Below are 27,425 nucleotides of genomic sequence, written 5' to 3' on the forward strand. Positions count from 1 at the left end.
CTGAAGAGTAGCTCTGTACAATAATCAGTTTTTGTAATGAATATACACAATGAAGACTATGCAGTGATTATTATACATTTGATTTTTCAATATCTGTTTTCTTGCTGGAATTTGTGTGTGTGTCTGTGTCAAATGTTACACAATAGACATAAAAGGGATTTTCTACTTACATTTAATTTTACTAATAAAGTTATACAAATCAAATTGTTGCTACAATCAAACTCTTGTGGTTCCCATCACTTTGCTGCTGTTTTGTTCTGCTTCCTGTGGTTTGCACCAACTGACCACAAACCGAATAAGATGACAGTATTACCACATATGTGTGATTCATACACTTCAGAATGACATTAGGCTGAGATTTCATTATTCCATATGATGAACTTTCCTTTTTGTCCATTTATGGTGGACATCGGATGCACAAGTTGATATGATTCTTTAGGGTCTTAATGAAAAGTCTATAATATACTTTGGTTAAAAATTCTCAATGGTAGTGTAAAACAACACCCTTTTTACCTTGTCAAAATCAGCTCTACAAAAATCATCTCATTCTGGTCGAGGCTGCTTTAAATGCAAATGAGCTCTGCTCGCCCCGCCCTTCTCTTCTCTCTGTGGAGAGACGAGCCTGTTTACTTTGGGCTCTGACATGTACTTAAGTAAAAAGTACCCATTAGTACTGCCTGTTTTAGTGTCACGCTGGTAACTGGACCTCAAGTCATATTGACACATTAATACAAAATAACTTACATTTAAAATGTTGTTAGTTAATGAATGTATCAAGGCTAAATTACCACCATGTAGAACAGGGCAGGACTGGGACAAAATTTCAGGCTGATGAAATCTCACACTCTTCCAGGCCATCCCATTCACCTACTACAAATTCTGAAACCACCTATTTTTCATATGGCCTTCACATTTAAAAAAAAGGTTTAAAACCTGAACTGAACTGCACCTTTATTTCCATTTTCCTTTTCAGTCTCTGTATTTTCCATGATATTTCTCTGCATCTCACTTAGTGTGTTTACTTTTTTTCCACTAATTTTCTTGTACCTGTCCCTTTTCCCATCAGCCATCTACTGTAATGAACAGAACTGTCTCCACCTTCTTGCAAAACAACCACCTCATTGTATTCTGTTTGCAATAACATAACTTTATTTTAGTTCAGTTTAAAGTATCACATTATGACCATGTGTTGTTTTATCATAAAATTACTTAAAGGGGTCATCGGATGCAAACTTCACTTTTTCATGTTGTTTGAACATTAATGTGTGTTGGCAGTGTATGTACAAATCTACCCTATAATGATAAAAATCCATGCAGTGGTGTTTAATTAATCTGTAAAAATAATATCCCCTTTTTCAAATCGAGCCATTCTCAGATGCCTGTCGTTGTGGCGTCACACCCACAGAGGCCGCTCCATGATAGTTGATTGACATGAGCGTTTTACCTCAGATCAGCTGTAACAGTCTGTCCTCTTTGTTTCGATGCCAGAGCAGGGATGTAAGTTAGACAAGAATTTCTCCGATTGAGCGATTGAGGTGTTCTGTCACTGGATGTAATAATGAACACAGGGGCGGGGTGAGCAGAGCTCATTTACATTTAAAGGAAAAATCCATCAGAATGGGACGTTTTTGCAGAGCTGATTTTGACAAGGTAAAAAGGGTGTTGTTTTACAAATAGTACAATAATAATTACATTACGACAATATCTTTACATAGAAATTCTTATTTTGAACATGCTATTGCTGTATCATGAGTCATATTTTTCTTATTAAAATTAACCATGTTTTTGGCAGATTGATTACAAACTGTTTTAATTCACAACCATAGTTTTACTACAAGTTGCATGGTTAGACTATGGTTAGTTTAGCAAAACCATGGTTAATTTGTGGTTACCATGGTTTTTGGTTTTAATTTTTGAAAGGGTTGTGTTATTATCTGCTCTAGCTTCCTCTAAACGTATTATGAAACGATCTCTTATAACATTTGTTTGCTAAATTACTACTGTAAAATTACAGTATATAATAATGATGTCCTTTTGCATACAGTATTTTGAGCAGTTGTAATTTAGTTTAGTTTAGTTTACAGTATTATTAAAGGAGAAGTCCACTTCCAAAACAACAATTTACAAATAATTTACTCACCCCCTTGTCAAGATGTTAATGTCTTCAGTCGTAAAGAACTTATGGTTTTTGAGGAAAACATTTCAGGATTTTTCTCCATATAATGGACTTCATTGGTTCCCCCGATTTTGAACTTCCGAAATGTAGTTGAAAAGCAGCTTTAAATGGCTCTAAATGATCCCAGCCGAGGAAGAAGGGTCTTATCTAGCGAAACAATCTGCAATTTTTTTCAAAAAATAAAAATTTGTTTACTTTTTAAGCACAAAAGCTCGCGTAGCACAGGCTCTCGGATGCGCGTCCACGGGTCGTTCTTGAACGTGGGCAGGTTGATTGGGTACGCCAGTTGGGTTTGTGGTGGTGGTGTTGTGCACGCTAGGGAACGTAAATGCGCCATACGTCATCGCGACGCTATATCATTGATGTTGCAAGATGACACTTTTTTATCATGTAAATGTATATCAGTGTTAAGTGGACAGTATGATTTAGCACACCCCTAATATGGAGAGAAAAACAATTTCTTTATGACTGAAGAAAGAAAGACAAACATTTTGGCTAAAAAGGGGGGTTTTTCTGTAAATTTTTGTTCTGGAAGTGAACTTCTCTTTAAAGGAAAAAATACTCAGCAATGGTGTCGTGGGCGGTGCTTGAGCAGTATGACATCATGCTGCTCAGAAAATCAAAACGGCTTGATAATTGAGACTATTTGGGTGTTTTGGGTATTAAAAAAAGTGTATGGATTTGTATCATTGTATGGTGGTTGTGTTCACACACTGCTAAGACACTTTTATATGCAAACACCATGTAAAAGTGAATTTTGTACCCAATAATATGAAATAAGTTAAAGACTCAGGTTAATTTCAAAGAATATTCATATAGTGTAAAAAAGACAGCGACACAATAACTCACAGCCATGGTTTAGTATAAATACTATATTTTTATTTAAATATTTTACAACTTGGAAAACATATTTACAGGAACTTGCATTGTTACACTGTACACACAAAAAGTGTAGTTCTCATTCGCACATTATCTGCTTCAGAAACTGAGAGACTCATCTTGACTGCAGAAGCACCATAGAAACCATCAAATGAGAGAAGGACAGATGATACAACCAGAATCGAGGACACTGCTGTAAGCGACACCCAGACGACACACGCAAGCTTTGCCACACAAAGGCCTCTGGATGGGACAGTATGAGATTTTAAGGCGCAAATGGCATGTCGATTTGTATGATGGAGCCACAGATACAAATCTGAGCGGCGTTCAGTCACTATCAGCCCAACTCAGGGAGGCAACTTTCCTGTTTTGAAATGAGGATGCAGGGAAAATAGCACTAGAATTGATAAAAGCACATCTGACAGTTTTGGACAAGCCATAATAAGAGAATTCGGAAAAATGTGTTTTGTGTGCAAACAAAGTGGCAAAACTCCAGACACTAAAAGGTTCAGTCACAACATTGTCTCATGCAATGACACTCACTAACGGTGAAATATGTCATTTATGCACCACCAGAGACGTCAAACAGAATTGCAAAAATACAGACTTAATTTTGCACCAGCGTTTTGGAAGCGAAGAAATCAGTTTAGTGTATTTAACCGGTCAATATCCAGTGTATACAGTGAATACAAAATTGACATTTGTCAATGTAAAGAGAAGGTTTAAAGAGAAAATTTGCCTTGTGTGTGGCCAAAATTAGTAGATTCGGACAAAGATTGAACAATATGCAATTTTTATGACGTCACATTTGTATGTGTCGCATTCACTGAGATGTGTTTCAACAAATCTAAAAATTACTGTAATCAGATCTCAAACCACCATAAATGTTGTTTAGGTTAGGTTAATTTTTAATTATTTTATTATATATTTTGTCATTTAATTACATTTTTTGGTTGTCCCTAATACCATTTTAAATTTAATTTATTTTAATTATTTAATTTAATTTAATTTTTTTCTGGTCCAAAATAAATAATCCCAATTCTTATTGCCTGTCTGAACAAAGCCAAACACGGTCTTAAAAAATGAAATCAGTAGATTCGGACACAGATTGAATAATTTTATATTTTTTTATGACGTTACATTTGTAAATGTGTTGCGTTCGCACTGAGATGCGTTCCAGCAAATCCAAAAATGACTGTAACCAGATTTCAAACCACCATAGATGTTTTGATAAGGTTCATTTTTAATGATTTTATTTATAATTTAATTTTTTCCTAATACCATTTTTTTTATTTCTATTTTGTTTAATATAATATTACTTAATTTAATAAAAAAAAAAATTCAGGTCCAAAATAAATAATCTAAATTCTTATTGCCCGTCTAAAAGCCAAACACTGTCCTTACAAAAATTTATAGATTCGGGCACAGACTGAACAATACACAATTTTTATGATTTTACATTTATACATGTGTTGCATTAACACTGAGATGTGTTCCAACAAATACAAAAACGACTGCAACCGGATTTCAAACTATACCACAGATGTTTGGCATTCAACATGGTTTATTATTAATTATGTTATTTGTAATTTAATTTAAACAAAATTTGGTGTTCCTAATACCATTTTCTTGTTATTTCGATTTTATTCAATTTGACTTAATTTAATAATTTCTTCGGGTCCAAAATAAAAAATCCCAATTCTTTTTGCCTATCTGAACAAAACCAAAAACTTGTCATTACAAAAATTAGTAGATTCAGACAGAGGTTGAACAATACATCGTGTTTGTGATGTTACATTTGTACACGTGTCGTGTTCACACTGAGATGCGTTTCAACACATCCAAAAATTAGTTTAAACAGATTTATAACCACCATAGATGTTTAGATCAGGTTCATTTTTTTATTATTTTATTTATAATTTAATTACTTAATTTTAATTTAATTATTTTGGGGGGTTTTTTTTAGGTTCTAAAACGGACACAGATTAAACAATACGCCATTTTTATGACATTACATTTGTACATGTGTTGTGTTCACACTGAAACTTTTTTTGAAAAAAAAAACAAAAAAAAAAAAAAAAAGACTAATCAGATTTCAAACTGCCATAGATGTTGTTTAGATCAGGTTAATGTAATTACATTTTTTGGGGTGTTCTTAACATTTTTGGTTATTTCTAATTTTTTATTTTATTGTATTTTATGCGTTTTTTTTGCATCTGAACAGGCAATAAGAATTGCAGACACAATTCATTACACCATCAAAAAATTAAACTTAAAATGTGCCTTAAACTTACACGGTTGAGTTGTACAAAAAAAAAAAAAAATGCAAATCTGTTTGCTGCCTCTAGAGGCACTGATATCACACACATCACCTTTGACTAAAATAAAAAGACAGCTACACCATTTTCGACCTATATCATACATTTTGTAATTGTCAAGTACAGAGTTGATCTTAATAACCATTACACATGACTGGCTGTTTATTTCATGTCAGTTTCATTTGTCTAGAAAGAAAAGCAGACACGGGATACAGTGGTGATTCGGGCAGATACTCTCAACATTTAATGATTCGACTGCGGTCTTTGTAGGTAACAGCGAGACACTGGGTGAGAATACCTTGGTCATGCTGGTCTTATGGCTTTCCTGCTTTGGTTTTCTTTACCAATTATACAGTGTGGATCGAGATGTTGACTTCAATATGACCACAACCCACAAGACATTACACACGTGATAAGAGACCACAGTTCTGGTCAAATTGTGTTACAGGCACAACTGAGGACTTGATTATAGTCCTCTCATCTGTAGGTGAAAAGCAATGCCTATGTGGGGCACAACAGGATGGGAAACCTCACAAAACACTCCATGTTTAGTTATATAGTCTTTAGCTATACATATATCAAATTTTTACCATTTGGCGCATACTTGACTGAGGTTTGCCATCCTGGGCATGCACAATATTTCACAGATGTTGGAGAAACAACTAAAAAGACATTTTAAATATTGCTTTTTCCAATCTGGACAAAAATCTAACTATTAATGCTTGTCATAGAATCATTGCTCCATTTTATCCAAAGCCTGCAAGCCAATCACACTCAACGGTCTGCTTGAATTGTCGCTTTCGTGAAACAAAACCGCCAACAGCTCACCCATTTTTTATTGTACAGGTAAAAACATTCATATAAATAATGTAGTCACTCACACATTTATAATTTACAAAATTAAAGCAGCACATGAATGTGAAAAATTCTCTAGAACCGTTCTAGAGCGACACCGGAAAAAGAAAAAACCAAAAAGCGTTAGATACCCTTCAATCGATTTAAAAAAATAACCCAAGCCTCGCTAGGGAGCACGGAAAACGCCGAAAGGCCTCACGGTCGATCCGTAAAGGCCGGCGTTCCCTAACTTCTGCATTCTGTTGAATCTTATCCACTAAAAGCTAAATATATATAAAAATAAAACATTTATTTATATACCTGACCTTTCAATTCATGAAAAGCATTGCCAGATGCTAGCCATTTGTGCGTGTAGACTTTCAAACTCAAGGGTCGAGAGGTGAAGTCATGTAAATATACATCCAACACGCATTCACAGTCAACATCCACCATCCCCGTGAGCGAGTGTATCTATTAACGAATTTTCTCGGACAGACCTTAGTCAGGTTCGACGCCATATTGAAAATAAGGATGTGAGGGATAGATTTACAGTCTTTACAAACTGTATAAAGGTCCCTGATTACGTAACTTTCACCAAATCACAACTTTCAAGCGTTTTATGGAGTTTTTGTGTATGGAAAGTCGTTTTGTCAATTAGCGCTACCTTGACTAAGGTTAGAACCAAACATAAGCTGTACGTTCAACCCATCTCCTTCTTGCCTTTGAATTTGCAATCCGTCATCCAAGACCGCACAAAGTGATGGTGTAGGTTGTCTAACTAGAAGCAGAACTAGCCAGCACAACCTAAATCACTTTAAATCTAGCCAAGCCTTCTAAACTTTAACCTACCTTTCCGTTACAGCTTAACCAAACGGGACACGTTAGAACACGTACACACACAAACATAGAGGCACTCCAGCTCATAGAGACTTTTTTCTCAATACATCGATAACCAACTTTCATCTGCACAAGCCACACGAGTGAATATGACAGCTTCAACAAGTAACCACTTTTTGTGGACTTTCCTTGCCCTTTGGAAAACAAGAAATGACACTGGTTGAAGATTCCAAAAGTCCTTTTGGACACAAGTGAGGTCATCAATATTGGACTGTTGTACCGTTTGCATCACCACCCACGCCGGCGAGTTCACGCAATCCTCCTCCCTGCGTTGACTGGAGATCTACTCGAGAAATGGAAGAATGGAAAGGGGTGCTGGGAGATGTGAGACGGGGAGCAGTGCAATAGGAGAGGGGTGGAAGACACAGGTGTAAGAGAGGAGCAAGCTCTACTGAGCGCGCTCAGTCTGTGTATTCTGCCACGATGGACAGAAGCACTGTGATGTCGTCAGGCTTCCCCCCTGAAATGAAAACAGACCGATGTCAAAGTCAGTCCTGCCGATTATAGATATTCAAATAGGTTTTGAGATCAGAAAGGTGATGGAAATCCTGGTCCCTCATTTATCAACAGTGCGTAAGCACAGATGTGTGCGTAATGAGTGCGTAAGAACAGTTTCACACAAAGTGTGGGATCTACTAACTTGTACTTACACATGGGAATGTGTGTAAATATAAGCACAACACTGAGCATGCTTACGCAGGAATCTAGTGGTAGAATGGCAATACTACAAAAATAAAGTGCCACTGTGTGTTTCCTGTGTGTTTTGTGTTTTCCTGTGTGTTTTATAGTTCAAGCTAGACATATGCATAATTGGTGTGAAAAGCTATAAAAGCATAACTGTAAAAAAAAAAAAAATGCTTAGAATCTTAGAATTTTTGTCTTGTTTCTAGTCAAAGATCTAAATATTCTTAAAAACAAGATGCATTTACTAGATAAGCAAAAAGACGTAAGTAAAACATTCTTAAAACATTATTTTTCTTACCTCACTGGTACATAATTTGACCTGTTTTAAGCAAAATTCACAAGACTTGTGTGCTTGTCTAGTAAATGCATCATGATTTAATATTTTGACTAGAAAAAAAGACAGAAATACTAAGATGAGCCTTTCATTTAAAAAAAAAAAAAAAAAAAAAAAAAAAAGTCATTTTGAAATGTAGCTATAGTATCATGGCTTATCTCGTTTTGCTGGAAGATTCTGCGCAGAGACTACGCATTTTTAAAGACAGCTCTTATTTGTTTAATAAGAGCACATAATGGGTTCTCAGTCAGTACCACTTTCTTTGCCGTGATTTCGGTAAAGACGTATACATTCACGTGATTTATAAAGGTAGGTGCTGTCACCATATATGGTTCACTAGAGGCGTTTCTGAATGCAAATGACCATGAACGTGAAGGAGCATGGTGCTTAAAAAAAGTCCACTTTCAGAACAACAATTCACAAATAATTTACTCACCCCCTTGTCATCCAAGATGTTTATGTCTTTGTCTTCAGTCTTGAAGAAATTATGGTTTTTGAGGAAAACATTTCAGGTTTTTTCTGCATTTATTGGTGCCCCGATTTTGAACTTCCAAAATGTAGTTTAAATGCAGCTTCAAAGGGCTCTAAATGACCCCAGCCGAGTAAGAAGGGTCTTATCTAGTTAAACGATTGGTTATTTATTTATTATTTTTTTTGGAAAATAAATTTTTTTATACTTCTTAAGCATAAAATCTTGTGTAGCACAGGCTCTGGGATGCGCGTCCATGACACTGCACACTATTGAATCAGGTCAAAAGGTCACGCTGAACGTAGGCGGAACTACAGACCCAGTGTTTACAAAGCGAACGTGCAGAGACTAAGAAAGTGAAGAAAGTCAAACACCGTTTACAAACAAAAAGCTACAACAATGTCCTCCTCTCAAGTTTTTCGCCATACTCAGTACACAGACAATGAACTTACATGTGATTTGTTGTAGTGATGGGAAGTTTGGATCATTTTACAGACTCGTACCATTGAGTCTCGTTCAGCAATATGAACGAATCTTTTTTTGAGTCATTTCGTTTATTTTAGCAAAATCTAATTAAAATGTTACGTGTTACTTTCCTAACACATCTACTGCTTACACAAACGTTGATCACACTACAAACAAGACAAAACTATAATGCTATAAGAAACAGAAAAGATTCATTCATTGTTTACCTGGGTCTTTAGTCTATGATTAGCTCACCTCACCTCTTATCTGACAAGTTTTCGGGTTCGAGTCATTTGTTCATCACGTGACAGCCCCATAAGATGAACCAATGACTCGAAACAGGTGAATTAATTCCAGTGCAGAACCTAATAGGATGTTGCGCATGCGTGACTGAATGAATCACTCCATGAGACGACTCCAAGTCACCAAGATTCGTTCAAAATGAAAGAATCGTTCATGAACGACCCATCACTAATTCGTAGCGTCATGGACACGCATCCCAGAACCTGTGCTACACGAGCTTTTGTTCTTAAAAAGTATACAAATTTTTATTTTTCGAAAAAATGTACAGATCGTTTCACTAGAGCCCTAGAGCCCTTTGAAGCTGCATTTAAACTACATTTTGGAAGTTAAAAATTGAGGCACCAATAAAGTCCATTATATGGAGAAAAATCCTGAAATGTTTTCCTCAAAAACCATAATTTCTTTACGACTGAAGGCAGAAAGACATGAACATCTTGGATGACAAGGGGGTGAGTACATTATCTGTAAATTGTTGTTCTGGAAGTGGACTTCTTTAAGAACATGTGAGATTTATCAACAACTGGTGTGCGTAAGAACCGTGTGCGCAAATTTGATGAATACAGATTTTTTTGTACTTACACACATTTTAAATGTCATTCGTAGGACAACATTTTAAATCTTTTTTACACACTGTTGATAAACAGGGGCCTTCAAACCTCTTTTTGGAGACTCACCTCTTACATTCAACCCATTGTCACAGGCAAACTGGGCGAAAGGAGACATGTAGTTTGGGTCGTAGGCTAACTCGTGGGCCTGTTCAGCGATGCTGCGGGCAGTCTGCTGGATACTATCATAGTTGGTGTTCTGAGGCAAAATAAATACAAAAAGAGATTGAAGATAAACAAAATGAAAAGCCTGAGCAAAACAGGCACTGTTTTTGGAATCAGCAATCGCAAATAAGTAAGAAACAAGTACTGGATTCACTCGGCAAATATGATGCAGAATGGTGCATTTGTGGACACTGGTGTCTTATTTGATAACATTGTGTTTTATACACACATTTGCAAGATTTCAGCCATTCTAATCGCTACATTTTTTTTTATGATCCAAAAACCAAATCAATTGACTGTCACCCAATTACTTTCATATTTATTGACTGTACCTTGAGTTTCTTAAGTTCTTGCAGGATCATGTAGTCAGGCATGTTGTCAAAGAGGCCGTCAGTAGCGGTTAAAATAATGTCCCCTAATTGGACATCAAAGGAGGAGCTATCTGCCGCCTCAGGACTGAAAGAGACAGACAGAAAGACACCAAATAAGACATGAGAATGCTCTACAACAACAGTGTACTTTAATCACTACACCACCCATATACCCACAATTGATGCCATCCTGTTAAGAAAAATAAATGTAACCTTCTGAATTACACTGATGAATAAAAAACAATCCAATATGTTAAGCATAAAAGACCTGCAGTTTCCAGATTAATGTCCATGGGCAACAATCCAGTCATTTTGTAGAAATGCTAATGGTAAAACAATGATCTAATCCACTAAATTAGACTAAGACACTTGATCAGCATTGAAACTCAAGCAGTGGTGCAAAGAGGGTAACAGGGCAGAAATCGGCCTAACGTTAACGGAGGGTAATGGACACTTGGTGTTAAGAGAACTTGCCCAGACCAAACATGACCTCTGGACCAAACCCAAACAGTCAGGTTGTTTTCTTAGAAACCTGACAGGCCTCTTCAAGCTCCAAATCCCTTGAGTTTTAGTTTAATCTGTCTTAGTGCACTTGGTAAGTACTGGCGCTCCAATTATAAGACATGTTTAAAAGAGCAAAAAGAGGACATTTAAATATCAAAACTTCAGAAAGATATTTTACTAAAGGCGCCATCACATTTACCGTTGTGTCGTGCTACTCTCGTGAACGCGCGTCAAAGACTGACAAAAAAGTATTCCTGTAGCTTCATAACATTACGGTTGAACCTTTTATGTCACATAGACTATTTTAACAATGTCCTTACTACCTTTCTGGACCTTGAACACGGTAGTTGCATGGTAGCTGCAGAGTAAATACATGAATGCATGCAAATATATGGGTAAATGGATATTTTAGTGCAAGGAAGGCACACTTAGAACCCAACACTCAGGTCAAGCTCAGGTCCAATTCCCTGCTGCACGTGAGAAAGTTAAATGAGTTTTCTGTGGAGGTCTGCCATAACAGAGTCCAGACGACATAAACTAAAGGTCCCACATAAATTTAGCAGGACATGTGGAGCTTAAAATAATCACGCCCTCTACTGGGACTCGGAAAAAAATGTAAACAAGTGTTCCGCGCAATGCTGATTGGCTGAATGGAATGGGTTTGCTTTGACTCCCTCTCTCTTTGATTGGAGGTTTGCGCGTGCGTGTTTGGATGCGTGCCTCTGGCAAGACCGTGGCAGTGAGGACCTAGAATCACATGGCCCTGACATTAAAGATCTGGGCCGACACTCACACACAGTGCTTTAGGCGGAACTCTTTGGCTGTTCTCACTTGTACAGGGTTTAGGAGAATCTCAGCTAATACCTGCTAACACTGCTCAATCTAATTGTCCAGGATAAGGAAAAAGAAATAATGCATGTTCAATGTTCTTAGAAATGTTTCAAATTGTTAAAAATAAATAAATAAATAAATAAATGTCTTACATTTAAGACTCCAAAAAAAGTGTTATGTGGTGTAACCAGGATCAAACATTAACATTTGCCTTATACCTTAAATATATGTTTGCATGTTATTAATTAATTCAGATATATTTTTATAGACACTTTCTTATTTTAAATTCTAATGTTTTTTCAGGGTTCATACAGATACAGTAAAATAAAATTCCAGGACTTTGAAGGACTTAAGCACTTGAGGTTCCGATTTAAATAAATTGTAATAAGGTTTGCAATACGCAAAGTTCTGATCTGATCAAATGATTTGCGAACTCACTCTGAAGTCGTGATCTAAATCAAATAGGTCTTGATATGTAATCGTAGGTTCTGCTCTAAAGCAAAAGATCCACGAACACACTCCGAAGTTTTGTTTTAAAATCAAATAATTTGTGATACGCGACTTGAGGTTCTGATCTAAATCAATTGATTCACAATACGCAAAGTTCCAATCCAAGTCAAATGATTCACTATCTTGCTCCAAAGTCGTGATCTAAATCAAATGATTTGTGAGCCGCAACTTGAGGTTCTGATCTAAATCAATTGATTCGCAATATGCAAAGGTCCGATTTGAGTCAAATGATTTGCGAACTCACTCCAAAGTTCTGATTTAAATCAAATGATTCGCAGTACGCAACCCTAGGTTCTGATCTAAAGCAAAGGATTTGCAAACCTGCTCCGAGATACACAGTTCGGATCTGAAAGCAAAAGATTCAGGGACCCACTTCGAAGTTCTGATCTAATTCAAATGATTCACGATACACAACTTGAGGTTCTGATCTAAATCAATTGATTCGCAATATGCAAAGTTCCGATTTGAGTCAAATGATTCACGAACTTACTCCAAAGTCGTGATCTAAATCAAATGATTTGTGAGCTGCAACTTGAGGTTCTGATCTAAATCAAATGATTCGCAATATGCAATCCTAGGTTCCAATCTAAAGCAAAAAATTTGCAAACCCGCCCCGAGATACAGAAAGTTCTGATCTGAGTCAAATGATTTGCAAACTCGCTCTGAAGTCCTGATCTAAGTCAAATGATTCTCGTTACGCAATCCTAGGTTCTGCTCTAAAGCAAAAGATTCATGAACCTGCTTCGAAGTTCTGATCTAAATCAGAATTAGACGGCCCGATCTGAATCAAATGATTTGCGATACAAGATCCGACTGGACCGCTTCAAAACAGTGAATCATGTTGCGATGCAATGGTTTTAAAATGTTTTTAAAAATCTTGACATGCAATGTCAAAATTCAAAAATTAATGGCTCTTAAAAACTTTCATAGATACATTGTCTTTCAATAATGTAAGCACTTTTCAAGCACCTCTTCATGAATTTAGCTATTTTCAAGGGCTTTCCGGGCCTTATATTCCAAAAAGTCAAATTCAAGCACTTCAAGCACTTTAGGCACCTTGTATAAACCTTGTATTTTGGAGGTCGTATGGCATTTTACAATGTCCACGTAACTTGATTTGTTTGGAACTTGACTTTTTTTTCCTTTTAGAATCTTTATACACATTGGTTGCATTACATGACTTTGATTTAGCACAATTGTTTGTAATATTTTACCAAGACTTCTTAAAGGGATAGTTCACCCAAATATAAAAAATTAGCCCATGATTTACTCACCCTCAAGCCATCCTAAGTGTATATGACTTTCTACTTTAAGACGAATGAAAAATGACCTGGCTTTTTCAAGCTTCATAATAGCAGTGAATGGCTGTTGAAATTTTAAAGCAAAATAAAGTGCATCCATCCATCACAAAAAGTACTCCACATTGCTCCGGGGGGTTAATAAAGGCCTTCTGAAGCAAATCAATGCATTTGTGTGAGAAAAATATCCATATTTAATACTTTATAAACCATAATCTCTAGCTTCCGCTAACTGTTGTACGCCTGTTCAGGAGAGTGGCGTTTCAGTGGATGATGTAGGACGTAAGCATAGCATAAGCTCTGGTGAGAACATGCTAGACTCTTGAGAATCAAGTTGTTTACAGCAAAGGAAAACCAGTCTCCTCTTGGCTTATATTGAAATCCTCCAACATTTTTCTTTACAAATTCTCATTTGTACTTCTAATTTGTGACCGGTGTTTTGTTTTGCTCTCTCCTCTGCACTTCAGAAGGCCTTTATTAACCCCCTGGAGCCATGTGGAGTACTTTTTATGATGGATTTACGCAATTTATTTTGCTTCAAAATTTTAACACCCATTCACTGCCATTATAAAGCATGGAAGAGCCAGGACACTTTTTAAACTCTGATTGCATTTGTCTGAAAGAAAAAAAAAGTCACATACACCTAGGCTGGCTTGAGGCTGAGTAAATCATGGGGTCATTTTCATTTTTAGGTGAATTATCTCTTTTACTGCTTAAACAATCATAATACAAGATTATGCCAAACAACCCAATAAAAATATAATCTTAATACAATATCAGTAGAGGGAATGATGGAACAGGACAGGGAAATTATGTACATAAGAGGTGGCAATGTACTAAATCACTCTCACATGGCTTGCATAAGCACCAGATCAACATGTCGGCTCCTACAGTAGGTGCATCTTACACTATTAATTGATGTAAAGCCCCACAAGCAGACGTCTGTGACACTGATCTGTGACACGCAAGCATCTGTGATACTGCAGTGAGTGTATCCGCTATCAGCGAGCGTCACTGACCCACCTGTCACTCAACACCACGCCCTCTGCCCCCGGCGGGGCTATGGACAGCTGGAAGGGTGTGTTGAAGTAGTGTTGCTGCTCGTCTGACCGATGGACAACCTCTCCACCCCGAACCACTAAAAAGCCTGAGTCTCCCAGATTACAGGTGTGTAGCCTGTGACTCCGACGATCCAGAACGACTATACAAGCTGTGCTGCTCCCTAGAAGAGACAGAGAGACAAAAATAATGAAGTAACGAATAACATACTTTTTTTTTTTTACTGACACCGTAATATGCAGACTATTTTGTATGTAAATGAAACATTTGTTATTCACATACAAAAACAGTTGAACCTTTGTTCCAGTAACACAGTCATGTAACCTACATACTATGCATGACAGCATGTCCTCATAGCAAGCGGGTGCCATGATGCATTGTGGCTCCAAATATATAAGAAGCTGTCTATAATGCAAGCAGCGTGACGTCTGTGCAGGGTGAAATTGTTGCACGCAAAGTATGTCAGGGGGACAGTCACATGTCCACTGTAAAAAAATACCACCACCACGTGTTAACAAGCATCTGCGAGCAAAGCATAAATGACAGTGACAAAAAGTAATGTGCACTTTTCATGAAGCACAATCAGTAATGCTTTACAATAAGGTTCAGTTTGTTAACATTAAAGGAGAAGTCTAGTTTCAAAAAGATTCACAGATAATGTACTCACCCCCTTGTCATCCAAGATGTTCATGTCTTTCTTTCTTCAGTTGTAAAGAAATTGTTTTCTGAGGAAAACATTTCAGCTTTTTTCTTCATGTAATGGACTGATATGGTGCCCCGATTTTGAACTTCCAAAATGTAGTTTAAATGTGGCTTAAAATGATCCCAAATGTGGTTGTAAACAATTTAAATACTTTTTAATCCCACATGTTCGTCTTGTCTTGCTCTCGTTGAACTCTGTGTATTCTGGTTCAAGACAGTTAGTGTATGTCGAAAAACTCCAATCGTATTTTCTCCCTCGACTTCAAAAATCATTTCAAAATCATCCTACATCACTGCAGAAGTACCGACCCAGTCTTTGCAAAGTGAACATGCAAAGAAGATCAAACACCCTTAACAAAAAAGGTAAAACAGTGATATAGGACGATTTTGAAGTTGAGGGAGAACATGAGATGGGAGTTTTTCAACATACCACAACTGTCATGAACCGGAACAAAAACAGTCCAGGTGCATTGAGACAAGACGAGCGTTTGGCATTAAAAGGTATATAAATTGTATTATTATTATTAAAATAACCGATCTTTACGCTAGATAAGACTCTTCTTTCTCGGCTGGGATTGTTTACAACCACATTTGGGATCATTTGAAGCCGCATTTAAACTGCATTTTGGAAGTTCAAAATCGGGGCACCATATCAGCGCATTGTACGGAGAAAAATGCAGAAATATTTTCCTCAAAAAAAACAATTTCTTTACGACTGAAGAAAGAAACACGTGAATCTTTATATGTGAATCTTTGTTTTGGAAGCGGACTTCTCCTTTATTACATTTAGGCTATAATAAGAAATCAGCAAAACATATAGAAAAGTAGCGAATCAGCATCTTAGAATGATTTCTGAAGGATCATGTGACACTGAGGACTAGAGTAACGATGATTATTAATAATGATATCAAAATGTATTCAAATAGAAAATGATTATTTTAAAAATCGCAATAATATTTCACAATATTACTGCATTTTTGGTCACACAAAAATGAGATCAGATTTTTAGGCTGAATCTCTAATAAGACTATATGTTGACGGCTTCTCAGTTAATCACGTAACACAATCTTTCCTTTTCTCGATCCCTGGCCAAGGCCTTGTAGTCCAAGCGACCTTGTCTTAGAACGGTCACCCACAGACCTTTATCGCTCCACGTGCCTTCCCAAAATAAAAGCAGGTCACTTTTTAAAGATGCAAACAACTCAGCAAGACGAAGAACGTAGAGACATTTCTGACAGGCCGTGATTTCAGGTTTCAGCAAAAATACGACCAGTTGCGTGCTTGGTAATTTAATGCCTTGTTTGAGAATCTAACTTTACTCACAGTCTTTGCTCTTAGTGTTACATCACAAACATGCGAGGTTAAAAATGCACCCAGATCGTTTGTTAGTTAAAAGTAACCATAATAAACAATAATGTTTTTTTCAGGTTATTAAGACAAGCACAGTAAAAACTCTTCCCTTTTTAAGCCAAACTCTATTTACAAGAACAAGACAGACAGAAAATGCAATGCTAAACAATAAACAAACTGCCTCAGTATTTTAAGATATTTCAATCTATGTCTAATGGGACCTCTATTCCTCTATATAAACACACTATTATATTGTGAAATATTATTACGATGTAAAACAATGATCTTCTATTTTTAATATACATAAAAATGTAATTTATTTCTGTGATCAAAGCTGAATTTTTCAGCATCATTACTCCAGTACTCAGTATCACATGAATGGAGTAACAGCTGATGAAAATTCATATGTATATATATATATATATATGAATATGCATACACATATACACTCATACATACACACATACACATATACAAACACATATATATACACATACGTGTACATATATGTATATACACACACACACACATATATACACACACACACAAACATATACACATATACATTTCTATATATAAAAACTCATACATACGTATATATGTGTATGTGCGTGTGTGTGTATATATATATATATATATATATTTTTTATATGTGCATATATATACGTATACATATACGCATCTACATACACATATATATAAAAACTCATACATACACATATACATATGTATATGTGTGTGTATATATATATATATATATATATATATATATATATATATATTTATTTATTTTTTTATTTATATTTATATATGTGCATATATACGTATACATATACGCATCTACATACACATATACATTTATATATATATATATAAAAACTAATACATACACATACATACATATATATACACACACACACATATACATATACAGTATCTATATACATATATATATATATACACACATATACACATACACACACACGCACGTACACACACATGTATACATATATACATGCATATATATACACATATACATATACACATATATTAAACTAACTATAACAGGTTAATAAATGCTGTACAAATACATTACTCATTGTTAGTTTATGCATTACTGTTAATCAGATCCTTGTAAAATGTTACCTATTAATTTATTATCTAACTTAGCAACATGCTAACTTAAAACTGAACTAGGAGGTTAGTTGTTGCCTATGTAGAGCATTCAAAATCAGTCACTACTGAGTAATTATTTTTAACTAAAATTGTTAATGTAAAAAATAAAAGCTAAAAAATGTAAAAATAAAAGCTAATTACAAATAATAACAATAAACTCTATAATAGATAATAAATAATACTGTATAAGATATCTGACATTTGCAGCTCATAACAGTCAACCATTTTTCCTTGAAAATGCACTGGAAAAAAACCCTGAACAAGAATCAATACTGTACATCACGACGCAAGGACTGTGAGTCATCCTGCAGCTCTGTAATTTATTTATCCTACAAAAGCAGCAGTGAGTGTGTGACTCACCGTATGGTTTGGTGTGTGTGTGGATATGATCTTACCCAGCAGCGGTACTTTGTTCTGCAGAAGCTCATAGTAGCCAGAGGTCAAGATGCCCACGGGGCTGCTGGGAGTGAAGCGGCCCTCCTTCACGAGTCGTTCGCACGTCCTCATCAGGGTGGCGGAGAACTGCGACGGGTCCACGCCGTAATCCCTCCAGCCCCCGACACCATCCGCAACACCTGAGAAGAAAACAGAAAGAGAAACATACTGTAATACTGTCTTTTCCTCAAGCCTAATAGCTTTAACACCTAACTTCTGACAATCGGATGAAAGGGAAGGAAGAGATGCTGGTTTCTGACACCGCAGAGACAGATGGCAGCTGCCACAAACCTCCTTCCTGACCTCCCGACTGACTGCGCATTGTGATGGTAATGCAAAACAACACGTCTGGCACCTTTATTCAACAAAGAGGATGTTAGATATATATCATGTAAACCCCTTGAACTCCAAGTAGCAAGTAACCACTGGTTATTCTTTACAAAATCTAGCTTCTCATGTTAAAAATAGTGCACACTGAAGACAAGCTCTAATAATTTCAAGCTCTTCTTCTCATCCGTGTCAGCTTGCATCATGTGCTCTTGTGAACACACGTCAAAGACCGACACGAAAGAGAAGAATTTGTTGAATACAGTTGTTATTTATGTTTTCTTTGTGCACAAAAAGTATTCTCATAGCTTCTTAAAATTAAGTTTGAACCACTAAAGTCACATGCAGTTCTCTACACTTACTTTTCTTTTTAAGAGCACTCCTACATTTAAAAGCAGTCAAAATTTTAAGAGCACCTTCTAATCAATAATCAAAAAATCTGATCAAAAATTAGCCTTCCCATTACAAGGTGATATTTGACTCCTTAAAGTGAATTAAGGAGGAATTTCGTTTTTACCTTTGTAATGGCATTTTTCTAATGTCATCTTTTTAAATTTTCTTAAATGTTTTTTTTTTTTTAATTTTCTAATTAAAATAGAATAAGTTACCAATCAAATGAAATAAGCATTAAAATTAATTTGTACTACAGAGGTGGCACAGAACAACACAAAAGTGGCTTGTATGTGTATTTTCATACTTAATGAGGCTCAGAGGTGGCATCAAATTCATAAATTCATGTTGAGATTAATGTTTTAAATATAAAATTGATTATAGAAATATTAAATGATTTAAATAACTGAAAAGATACTTTAAAAATTAATCTAAAACTGCCAGTAGGTGGCGGCAAGTCACTGATTTAATTACTGAATCATTCATTCATTTGATTCCTTCAAACAGCTGATTAATTTAGGAATAAAGTAAGTGACTTTATGAATGGGTAATTGCTTCATTGACTCACTCGATTAATTTAAAAACTCACCTGCATTCATAAACGAAGCAGCTCAGTTGTGACTTGTTTTAGACTATTTTTGACGATGAAATCAGGCAATAGTGTTATAGTCAGACAATGTAAGTCACTTAATATTAACTACTTGTTTATTTAACTGTTGTATTAAATCGATATCTCATTTACAAACTCCCTTAAAAATCATTAAAACTGTCACTCATCTTCATCGCGATCTCACAAAGTTTCATTATAATTAACGAAGCTCTTTACACTGCAAAATCAATCTTTTCAAAAAATCAAAATTTTGGGTGAACTAGCCCTTTAAGGCTGCGATATAATACAGCATTAAATACTATGACGCTGTATTTTGACATGATACACTGCTACTTACCTTACTACCGGGAAAGCTTCATTATTTTGAAAACAAATGAGCTACTGTCACACTGCTGAAAACTGTTTTTAGCAGCATCTCTACTTTTAGTTAGTCATTTCCTAACGCCAATACTGTGACAGCTTCCTCTGACTACACATTGTAACCACACACGTAGAAAATTAAGAGATTGCATGGGCTCAAAGAGAGATCCAGGCTCAAAAGGAATGAGGGGCGACTTATCAGAGTTCAACACGATTTAGAGCAACACAAACCAAGCTACCATTAACATTTCAATGGAGCTTTGCAAACAAGACCAACTGTTCATCACAAGGCTACAAACGTAGTGGTAATAGACTGGGGAAAAATACTTTAAGCTCAGAATATATAACGTATACTGTATCAGAACACTTTGCAGTAAGAAATGTTTATTACGGTCATATGATGCCACATAGATGTCCAACATCCAGGCCAAATATTGATATCAAATAAGTGGTTCCATGAATCAAATCTTTATTCTACAAACATTTGTATTTAGTTTCATAAACTTTAACCTGAGATGACCATATTTACCATAACAAAAGACCTAAACGAAACTGCTCTCATAAGAAACATCCATCTGTTTACACCAGCACACCACTGCTGTACAACAAGTCCACTTTATGTATCAAGGCACAACTTCCTTGTGACAAACAGTCACCAATGTGACCACAAACAAGAGTCAATTTTTTGAAACTGAGACTTATACATCTTCTGGGTGCAAAAAAATCTAAATATTGAGAAAATCACCTTTAGATTTGTCCAAATGAAGTTCTTAGCAATGCATATTACTAATCAAAAGTTATATATATTTACAGTAGGAAATTTACAAAATATCTTCATGAAACATGATCTTTACTTAATATCCCAATGATTTCTGGCATAAAAGAAAAATGATAATTTTGACCCATACAATGTATTTTTGGCTATTGCTACAAATATACCCGTGCTACGTATGACTAGCTTTGTGGTGCAGGGCGTCACATATGTGCAGCATCTCCATTTACCAAGCCATTTAACATGGTATTTCTATACTGGTTTTAAAAACATCACACTTTAAAAACACAGCAGATATATTAAATTGCAGCCTTCACAATTTGTGTTTTATTTTGATTAACCATGCAGCCCTACTATATCAATTTATGACATATAACATGATGTGGATATAAGGCATTACCAAATATAAAGACTTTGGGCTCCCATCAACCCTTATCTGAACATGAGTGAAATTAACACATTATTTCCAGATGGCACAACGAAGGCCACGACAAATGATAAACCTGAAACCTCTAAGCAAGCCGTTCTTTAGTCTCATATGATGTCTTTTTACTGCCTTTAAATGGAATATAAAATGTCTGCAATAAAAAGCTAGCTATGTGCCTGGTGCCAATGTTTAGCAGTAACGACTGCTGGATTAAGGCCACAAGCGAAATCATCTCAGAGAACTCCTGGAAAAGTGTTTCACTGAACAGTTCACATCCGACTGATAATGTGATTTCAAAAGGTTCACACCCTCCTGAAACTTCATCATGAGCCACTGAGAAAACAGAACACTAATAAGGCCACCAAATAAAACCCCTGAGCTGTTTCTTCCTGTTTTTTAAAGACCAGCTCATTAAGCTAATTAGAGTGGAAAGTGAAGATCATCTACTGACCTTGTGATAGTAAACAGAGGAGAGTAGGGCCCTATGAAATCTGCTTTTTTGTTTCCCAAATTCGGTTTTATTTTTTCTGGATTCCATTTTTTTCCATTTTACTTTTTGTAGACTGTTTTAATGGTTAAATTAAACTTTATTAATCAAAAAACATGTCTAATTAATTCAAATCATGAAGCTTGCACAATTTAACAGCAAAATGTAAACAACAAAATCTAAATTTTTAAGGCCCTATGATTTTTTTTTTCTCCCCCAAATTCAGATTTCCAAATTAATTTTCTGGATTCCATTTTAATGGTTTCAATAAATAATAATAATGAAATGCATCTCTAATTAATGTATTTTATTTTAAAAAATAAATTATATATGTATATATAAATAATATCAATTTTATTTATTTGTTTTCCCCCCCAGAAATACTGTGCTTTGTATTTACATTTTTCTACTAAATAAATTCTGGTAAAATATTTTTTTTCCTGGTAAATATTCCTTTAATTAATGTTTTAATTTATTAAATTATTAATTTATTATTTTATTAATTGTTATAGTAGTACTATCACTACATTCAGTAATATATTTCTGTCACAGTTTCTTCAAGTTACACCAAACTTTTATTTTGACGGGTTGCTGTGAAGACTTTTAAGTTTCTGTTTTTATATGATAAAATAGTTATATATATATATATATATATATATATATATATATATATATATATAGGGGCGGCAGATGCTGAAAACATCACAAGCGTTACGCATGCTTGACATTACCCGTCATAAACAAAACTGTGCATCTGCACCATTCATTCACATACAAAAAAAAACAATTTGTTAAGTCAACTTAAAATATTTTGTAACCTGGCTGCCTTAAAATTTTAAATTCAGTCAACTCAAAAAATGTTTATTCAGCTTGAAATGTTAAATTATACTAAGTGACAACTTAGATATTTGAGTTGAATCAACTTAAAATTAAGGCAGCTGGGTTACTTACCCATCTGTTAAGTTTACCAAACACAAATATCTAAGTTGTTACTTAGTACAACTTAACATTTCAAGTTGACTAAACTTATTTTAGTTGACTGAACTTAAAATTTTAAGGCAGCGGGGTAACAAATTATTTTAAGCCGACTCAACAAATTGTTTTTTTATTTTTTACAGTGTAGAGACATGCAAAACACGCAGGATTCATATTTACATTGAAATAGTATTTTGCGATTTAATATTCACAGACATTAGTCCATGTCAAGTTTAGATTTAAGTTGACTTACTTTTGATTTATTCATCCAAAATTCTGTGACATTCCACGTTGTACAGTAAATTACATTTTTTTTATGACTGGATTTCGCATTTCTGTCTGCATTTTCCGCATCGCGGAAATCATAGGGCTAATCATAAAACTAATGATTTAAATACGTTGACTCTACAAATAGAAGCAGTATTTTTTACAATTATATGCATATTTATACAAATATTTAAGTAGTTGCCCTTGTTTGCATGGTGGAGATTTCACTGTAGAATCATGGGCAATGTAGTTTAGCTGTACAAAACAGCTCATTTTGCTGCTTTACATTGCAAACTGGTGTGTCTTACTGTATTATTTTAATGGTTTGTAGTGCACACAGTTTTACCGTTTACTGCACGTTGTTATTCTTCTCGTTATTTCCCAATAGCGGCTAATGAACCGGAAGTCTCACCTATAGGCTTACCTTTGCGTTTAAAAATAAGGTGGATACATGATTATTTAAAAAAAATAAGTTAAAATAATTGAGCTGAGGGCTTTAAGCAATTGCATTTGGAGTTTTGCACAAGCACCACTTTAGAAAATACAAAAGGCTTGTTTATAGTGGTTTGACAGTAGTCTATAAATGTTCTAACTAGTGTTTTGACGTAAGTTACGCATAACCATAGTAACTTTAGTGCAGAACAGCTGGCCTGAAGCTCACGTGTTGCTGAGACTAACAAAAGCCGGTGAACATTCAGTGTAGCACGTTAATGTAAAAGGGAACTGTTTGTTTTCTTGTATTTTGTTAACTTGAGAACATCGCGTTTTTTCAGTGAAAACTAATCTGGAATATTTTAGGATTATTATATTAAGACGTAAAAATGAAAGAGGGTATTTCTGTGGGTCAACACGAGGACAATGAGACCGCCTGTGTGTGTCGCTGGAACGTGTTTGTGATTAAACAACATGGCCGCCTCCATGCTCAACCATTCTGACCTTTACAAAAAGCTCCTGCAACATTTACAAGCGAGACTTTAACACTCCTACATAATATAATCGAGTTAATGTACACGTGTTTATGCGTGCAGCATTCTTAAAACAGACCGAATGACTTAAAAACCTTCATATTCACAGAGTACGTTACACTTATGGAGTCGAAGTACAGAGAAAGGCTACGGAGAAATCTATTACCGTTAAGCACGCCTGACGTTAACGACATTTATATCCGTGTTTCCATGATGGAAAGGTTTCACGGGGAAATCATCATTCTAGTTTCCGCCGCTAGTCGCGCTTTGGGGGTTCAGCCTAGCATCTTTCTGGGTGAAAGGTCAACCGGTGTTACCCAAGCTTATTTTACATTAACTTTATGTTGTGTGTTTATTATATGACGTATGGTGTTTTAAATCGGTTGCCTGGGTGATACACATTTAACGAACTCTTGTTAAATCTACAGGCGGGATCAGGAAAATCCCAAAGATTCACAAAGTGGGAGGTTATTTCAGGTGAGGGTTGGACTAATCGTCCAGCACACCCCTTTAACCCGTGAACGTGAAGGTCATTTTCATATTTAAAAGTCCTGAACAAGTTGTAGTACGAGAAGTACAACTGACACATAACACAATGAATGTTGACAACACTCACCTAAAACATCCGCGGACTTGTGCCGGGCGATAAAGCAGGCATCGTCGCCGTAGCACATGCCTTTCTTCAGGATCCCCTTCCGAAAGTCCTTCCCGAAGCCGCAGCTGGCCGTGATCAGGCTATAATCTCTGCCGTCCGTTTGCGAGAGTCCGCCCAGGACAGCCCTGGCAACGATCCTGCCATAGGAAAGTACCGATAACATCCCCGACGGTGTACGGTGAGCGTGTACCTGCCGAGCCCGTCTCCCGTCTCTCTACGATGCACAACCTGCGCCTCTGTGCACCAACATTCGGCTCCGGGCGCCGCAGATGAACCACACGAGCCAAAGCAAGCCGCTGTGAAAGTGCTACAAAGGTCCTTTCTTCGTCAGTGAATGCCGGACGCGTGAGATATACGGCTGTTTTATGTCTTGGCGGATTTGACAGACAAAGTTCCTCCAGTACGCTCCATCCTATCCGACATCCTCTCGTGGACTCACTCGCTCACACTCTCCCTCACCAGCGCCCGTGTTCCGGAGACAAGCACATACGGGCCTTGAGATCACGTGGCCGGCTGCGGTGACGTCAGAGCGTAGTGGAAACCCAAGGACGTAGTGGAAGAACATGTGCTAGAGCGCTTTGGACTGAAATATTGATTACTCTTGTGACTTGTGGAGGTGAAAAGGAAACCATTTTAGTTTGTTTTTCCATTACATACAATAGTAAGCTATTCTGTATTGCTGTGGAGTAGAAAAGTTATGGAGTGAATTTTGTGCCAATATTCATCAAGCATTTTGCAAATAAACACAATCTGATTTGCAAAGAAAAACGCAACTTTCAAACAAACGCAAAGTGATTTGCAATTACAAAACTCTATTTGAGAGAAAATGCAGTGGTATAGACAAATATATATTGTGTATTACAACTGTGAGACTCTCCCTTTCATAAGGAAATTTGACTTGATTTTCTCACAAATGCGTGCAGGCAGATTTTCTTACAAATGCAATTGAGCAACTTCCTTTTCCAAAAAACAGCAGATGGCGCTGTCGGTCAATTTACACTAGTCTCCTGAGACCCAAAACACCCGTTTAATTTAGTATCATTTATGGTAATATCACCCAAGAAGTAATTAATTAAATGTTTTGTAAAGTTTTCTTGATGACCACGAAAAGAATAAAAATACAGATACGAGCATGGCATCATTAGAAATTGCAATGGGTCTACTTTTATTTGTATATAGTCATAATAACAAAAACAATGTGCTTTTTTAAAATAAAGAAAACAAACAGGGTGCGTTCTCTTTGTCTTTGGGATCTTTCTTCACAGGCACATGAATAAAACAACCTGATACATATATGTATAAAAAGCTTGAAATGTCTACTTTTGAAAACAAATATTCTCTGATTATATAATCTGAGTGAAAGTAAGGAAAGGTACAGTTTCTCCTGTCTCATCCCATTATCATTAATGTGATCCCGTCTCACACTGACTGTTCTGTTCTCATGTTAATGATCTGATTAAAGTTGGTTTTAAAGTTGGTAAAGTGTGGTAACCATGTTTTTTGGAGGTTACCATTTCTTTAATGGCAGTTTTAATACAAATACCACAATATTTAGATTATATTTTGGTACATTTACATAGCTGAATCACAGCTATGTAACTTAAACTAGTTTGATTATAGTAGCCTATCTGTATAATTAGATTACCCTACTAGGTTGTCTATGTGTAGTTTTATACTTATACTTTATACTATATTTCTCTCCACTGTAGGCTATGTCTCAACATATAAAGCAGAATTACAATAAATGTTCACAATAAAGGTGTTTCCGGTCTCAGCAAACTAGCGTAAATTGACCGACAGTGCCATCTGCTGTTTTTGGGAAAGTAAGTTCTTCAATTGCATTTGTGAGAAAATCTGCCTGCATGCATTTGTGAGAAAATCAAGCCAAGTTTCCTCAGAAAAAAAGGCAACTGAGTCTCACAGTTGTAACACACAATACATATGTTTGTCTATACCACCACTGCATTTTCTCTCAAATAGAGTTTTGTATTTGCTAATCACTTTGCGTTTGTTTGAAAGTTGAGTTTTTCTTTGCAAAGCAGAAAAGACGTTTTAGAGCGTTTTCAAGCATTCCTTGTTTTCTTGCAAAACGATGGATTTGTTTGATGAATATTGACACAAAATTCACTCCATAAAAAGTTGCTTTACAACGTTGCTTTACAGTAAATGTTAATGGTATATATATATATATATATATATATATATATATATATATATATGTATATATGTATATATATGTATATGTGTATATATGTATATATATATATATATATACACTACCGTTCAAAAGTTTGGGGTCAGTACATTTTTATTGTTTCTTTCTTTTTTTTTTTTTTTTTATTAAAAAATTAATACTTTTATTCACCAAGGATGTATTAAGTTAATAATTAAAAGTTTATTAAAAGTTAATAATAAATAATTTACATTGTTATAAAATATTTATATTTTGAATAAACACTGTACTTTTCAAACTTGTTATTCATGAAAGAATCCTGAAAAAAAAAAAAAATCACAGGTTCCAAAAAATATTTGGCAACACAACTGTTGATATTATCCAACATTGATCATTCTAATAATAAATCTGCATATTAGAATGATTTCTGAAGGATCATGTGACACTTAAGACTGGAGTAACAGCTGATAAAAATTCAGCTTTTCATCACAGGAATAAATTCTATTTTAAAGTATGTTAAAATAAAAAAAACATTATTTTATATTGTAAAAACATTTTGCAGTATTACTGTTTTTTTTTTCTATATTTTTAATCAAATAAATGCAGCCTTGATGAGCATAAGAGACTTCTTTAAAGACTATTACAAGTCTTA

At 35.5% G+C, this 27,425-nt stretch overlaps 1 protein-coding gene across 1 annotated transcript; it reads right to left on the reverse strand.

The window, feature by feature from the left end:
* Nucleotides 1-3,202: 3,202 nt before the first annotated feature.
* On the reverse strand, nucleotides 3,203-25,094 carry pptc7b (protein phosphatase targeting COQ7 b). Its single transcript, XM_051120969.1, has 6 exons — nucleotides 24,562-25,094; nucleotides 18,326-18,505; nucleotides 14,667-14,865; nucleotides 10,462-10,585; nucleotides 10,034-10,163; nucleotides 3,203-7,564 (listed from the first exon to the last, which is right to left on the reverse strand). Exons 1-6 carry the CDS (start codon nucleotides 24,761-24,763, stop codon nucleotides 7,506-7,508), a joined length of 894 nt encoding a protein of 297 aa, XP_050976926.1. The 5' UTR covers nucleotides 24,764-25,094; the 3' UTR covers nucleotides 3,203-7,505.
* Nucleotides 25,095-27,425: the final 2,331 nt, after the last annotated feature.

This window comes from Labeo rohita, chromosome 10 (assembly GCF_022985175.1).
Source record: "Labeo rohita strain BAU-BD-2019 chromosome 10, IGBB_LRoh.1.0, whole genome shotgun sequence".
Taxonomy (NCBI): Eukaryota; Metazoa; Chordata; class Actinopteri; order Cypriniformes; family Cyprinidae; genus Labeo; species Labeo rohita.

What these genes read in the sequence shown, in the direction of transcription:
- pptc7b (XM_051120969.1), bottom strand. Translation starts at nt 24,763, where the DNA reads ATGTTATCGGTACTTTCCTATGGCAGGATCGTTGCCAGGGCTGTCCTG. An exon ending in CAAGTCCGCGGATGTTTTAG is followed by an intron (nt 18,506 to 24,561) that starts GTGAGTGTTGTC and finishes TTTTCTTCTCAG; the next exon opens with GTGTTGCGGATGGTGTCGGG. An exon ending in AAGAACTTAAGAAACTCAAG is followed by an intron (nt 10,164 to 10,461) that starts GTACAGTCAATA and finishes ATTTTGCCTCAG; the next exon opens with AACACCAACTATGATAGTAT.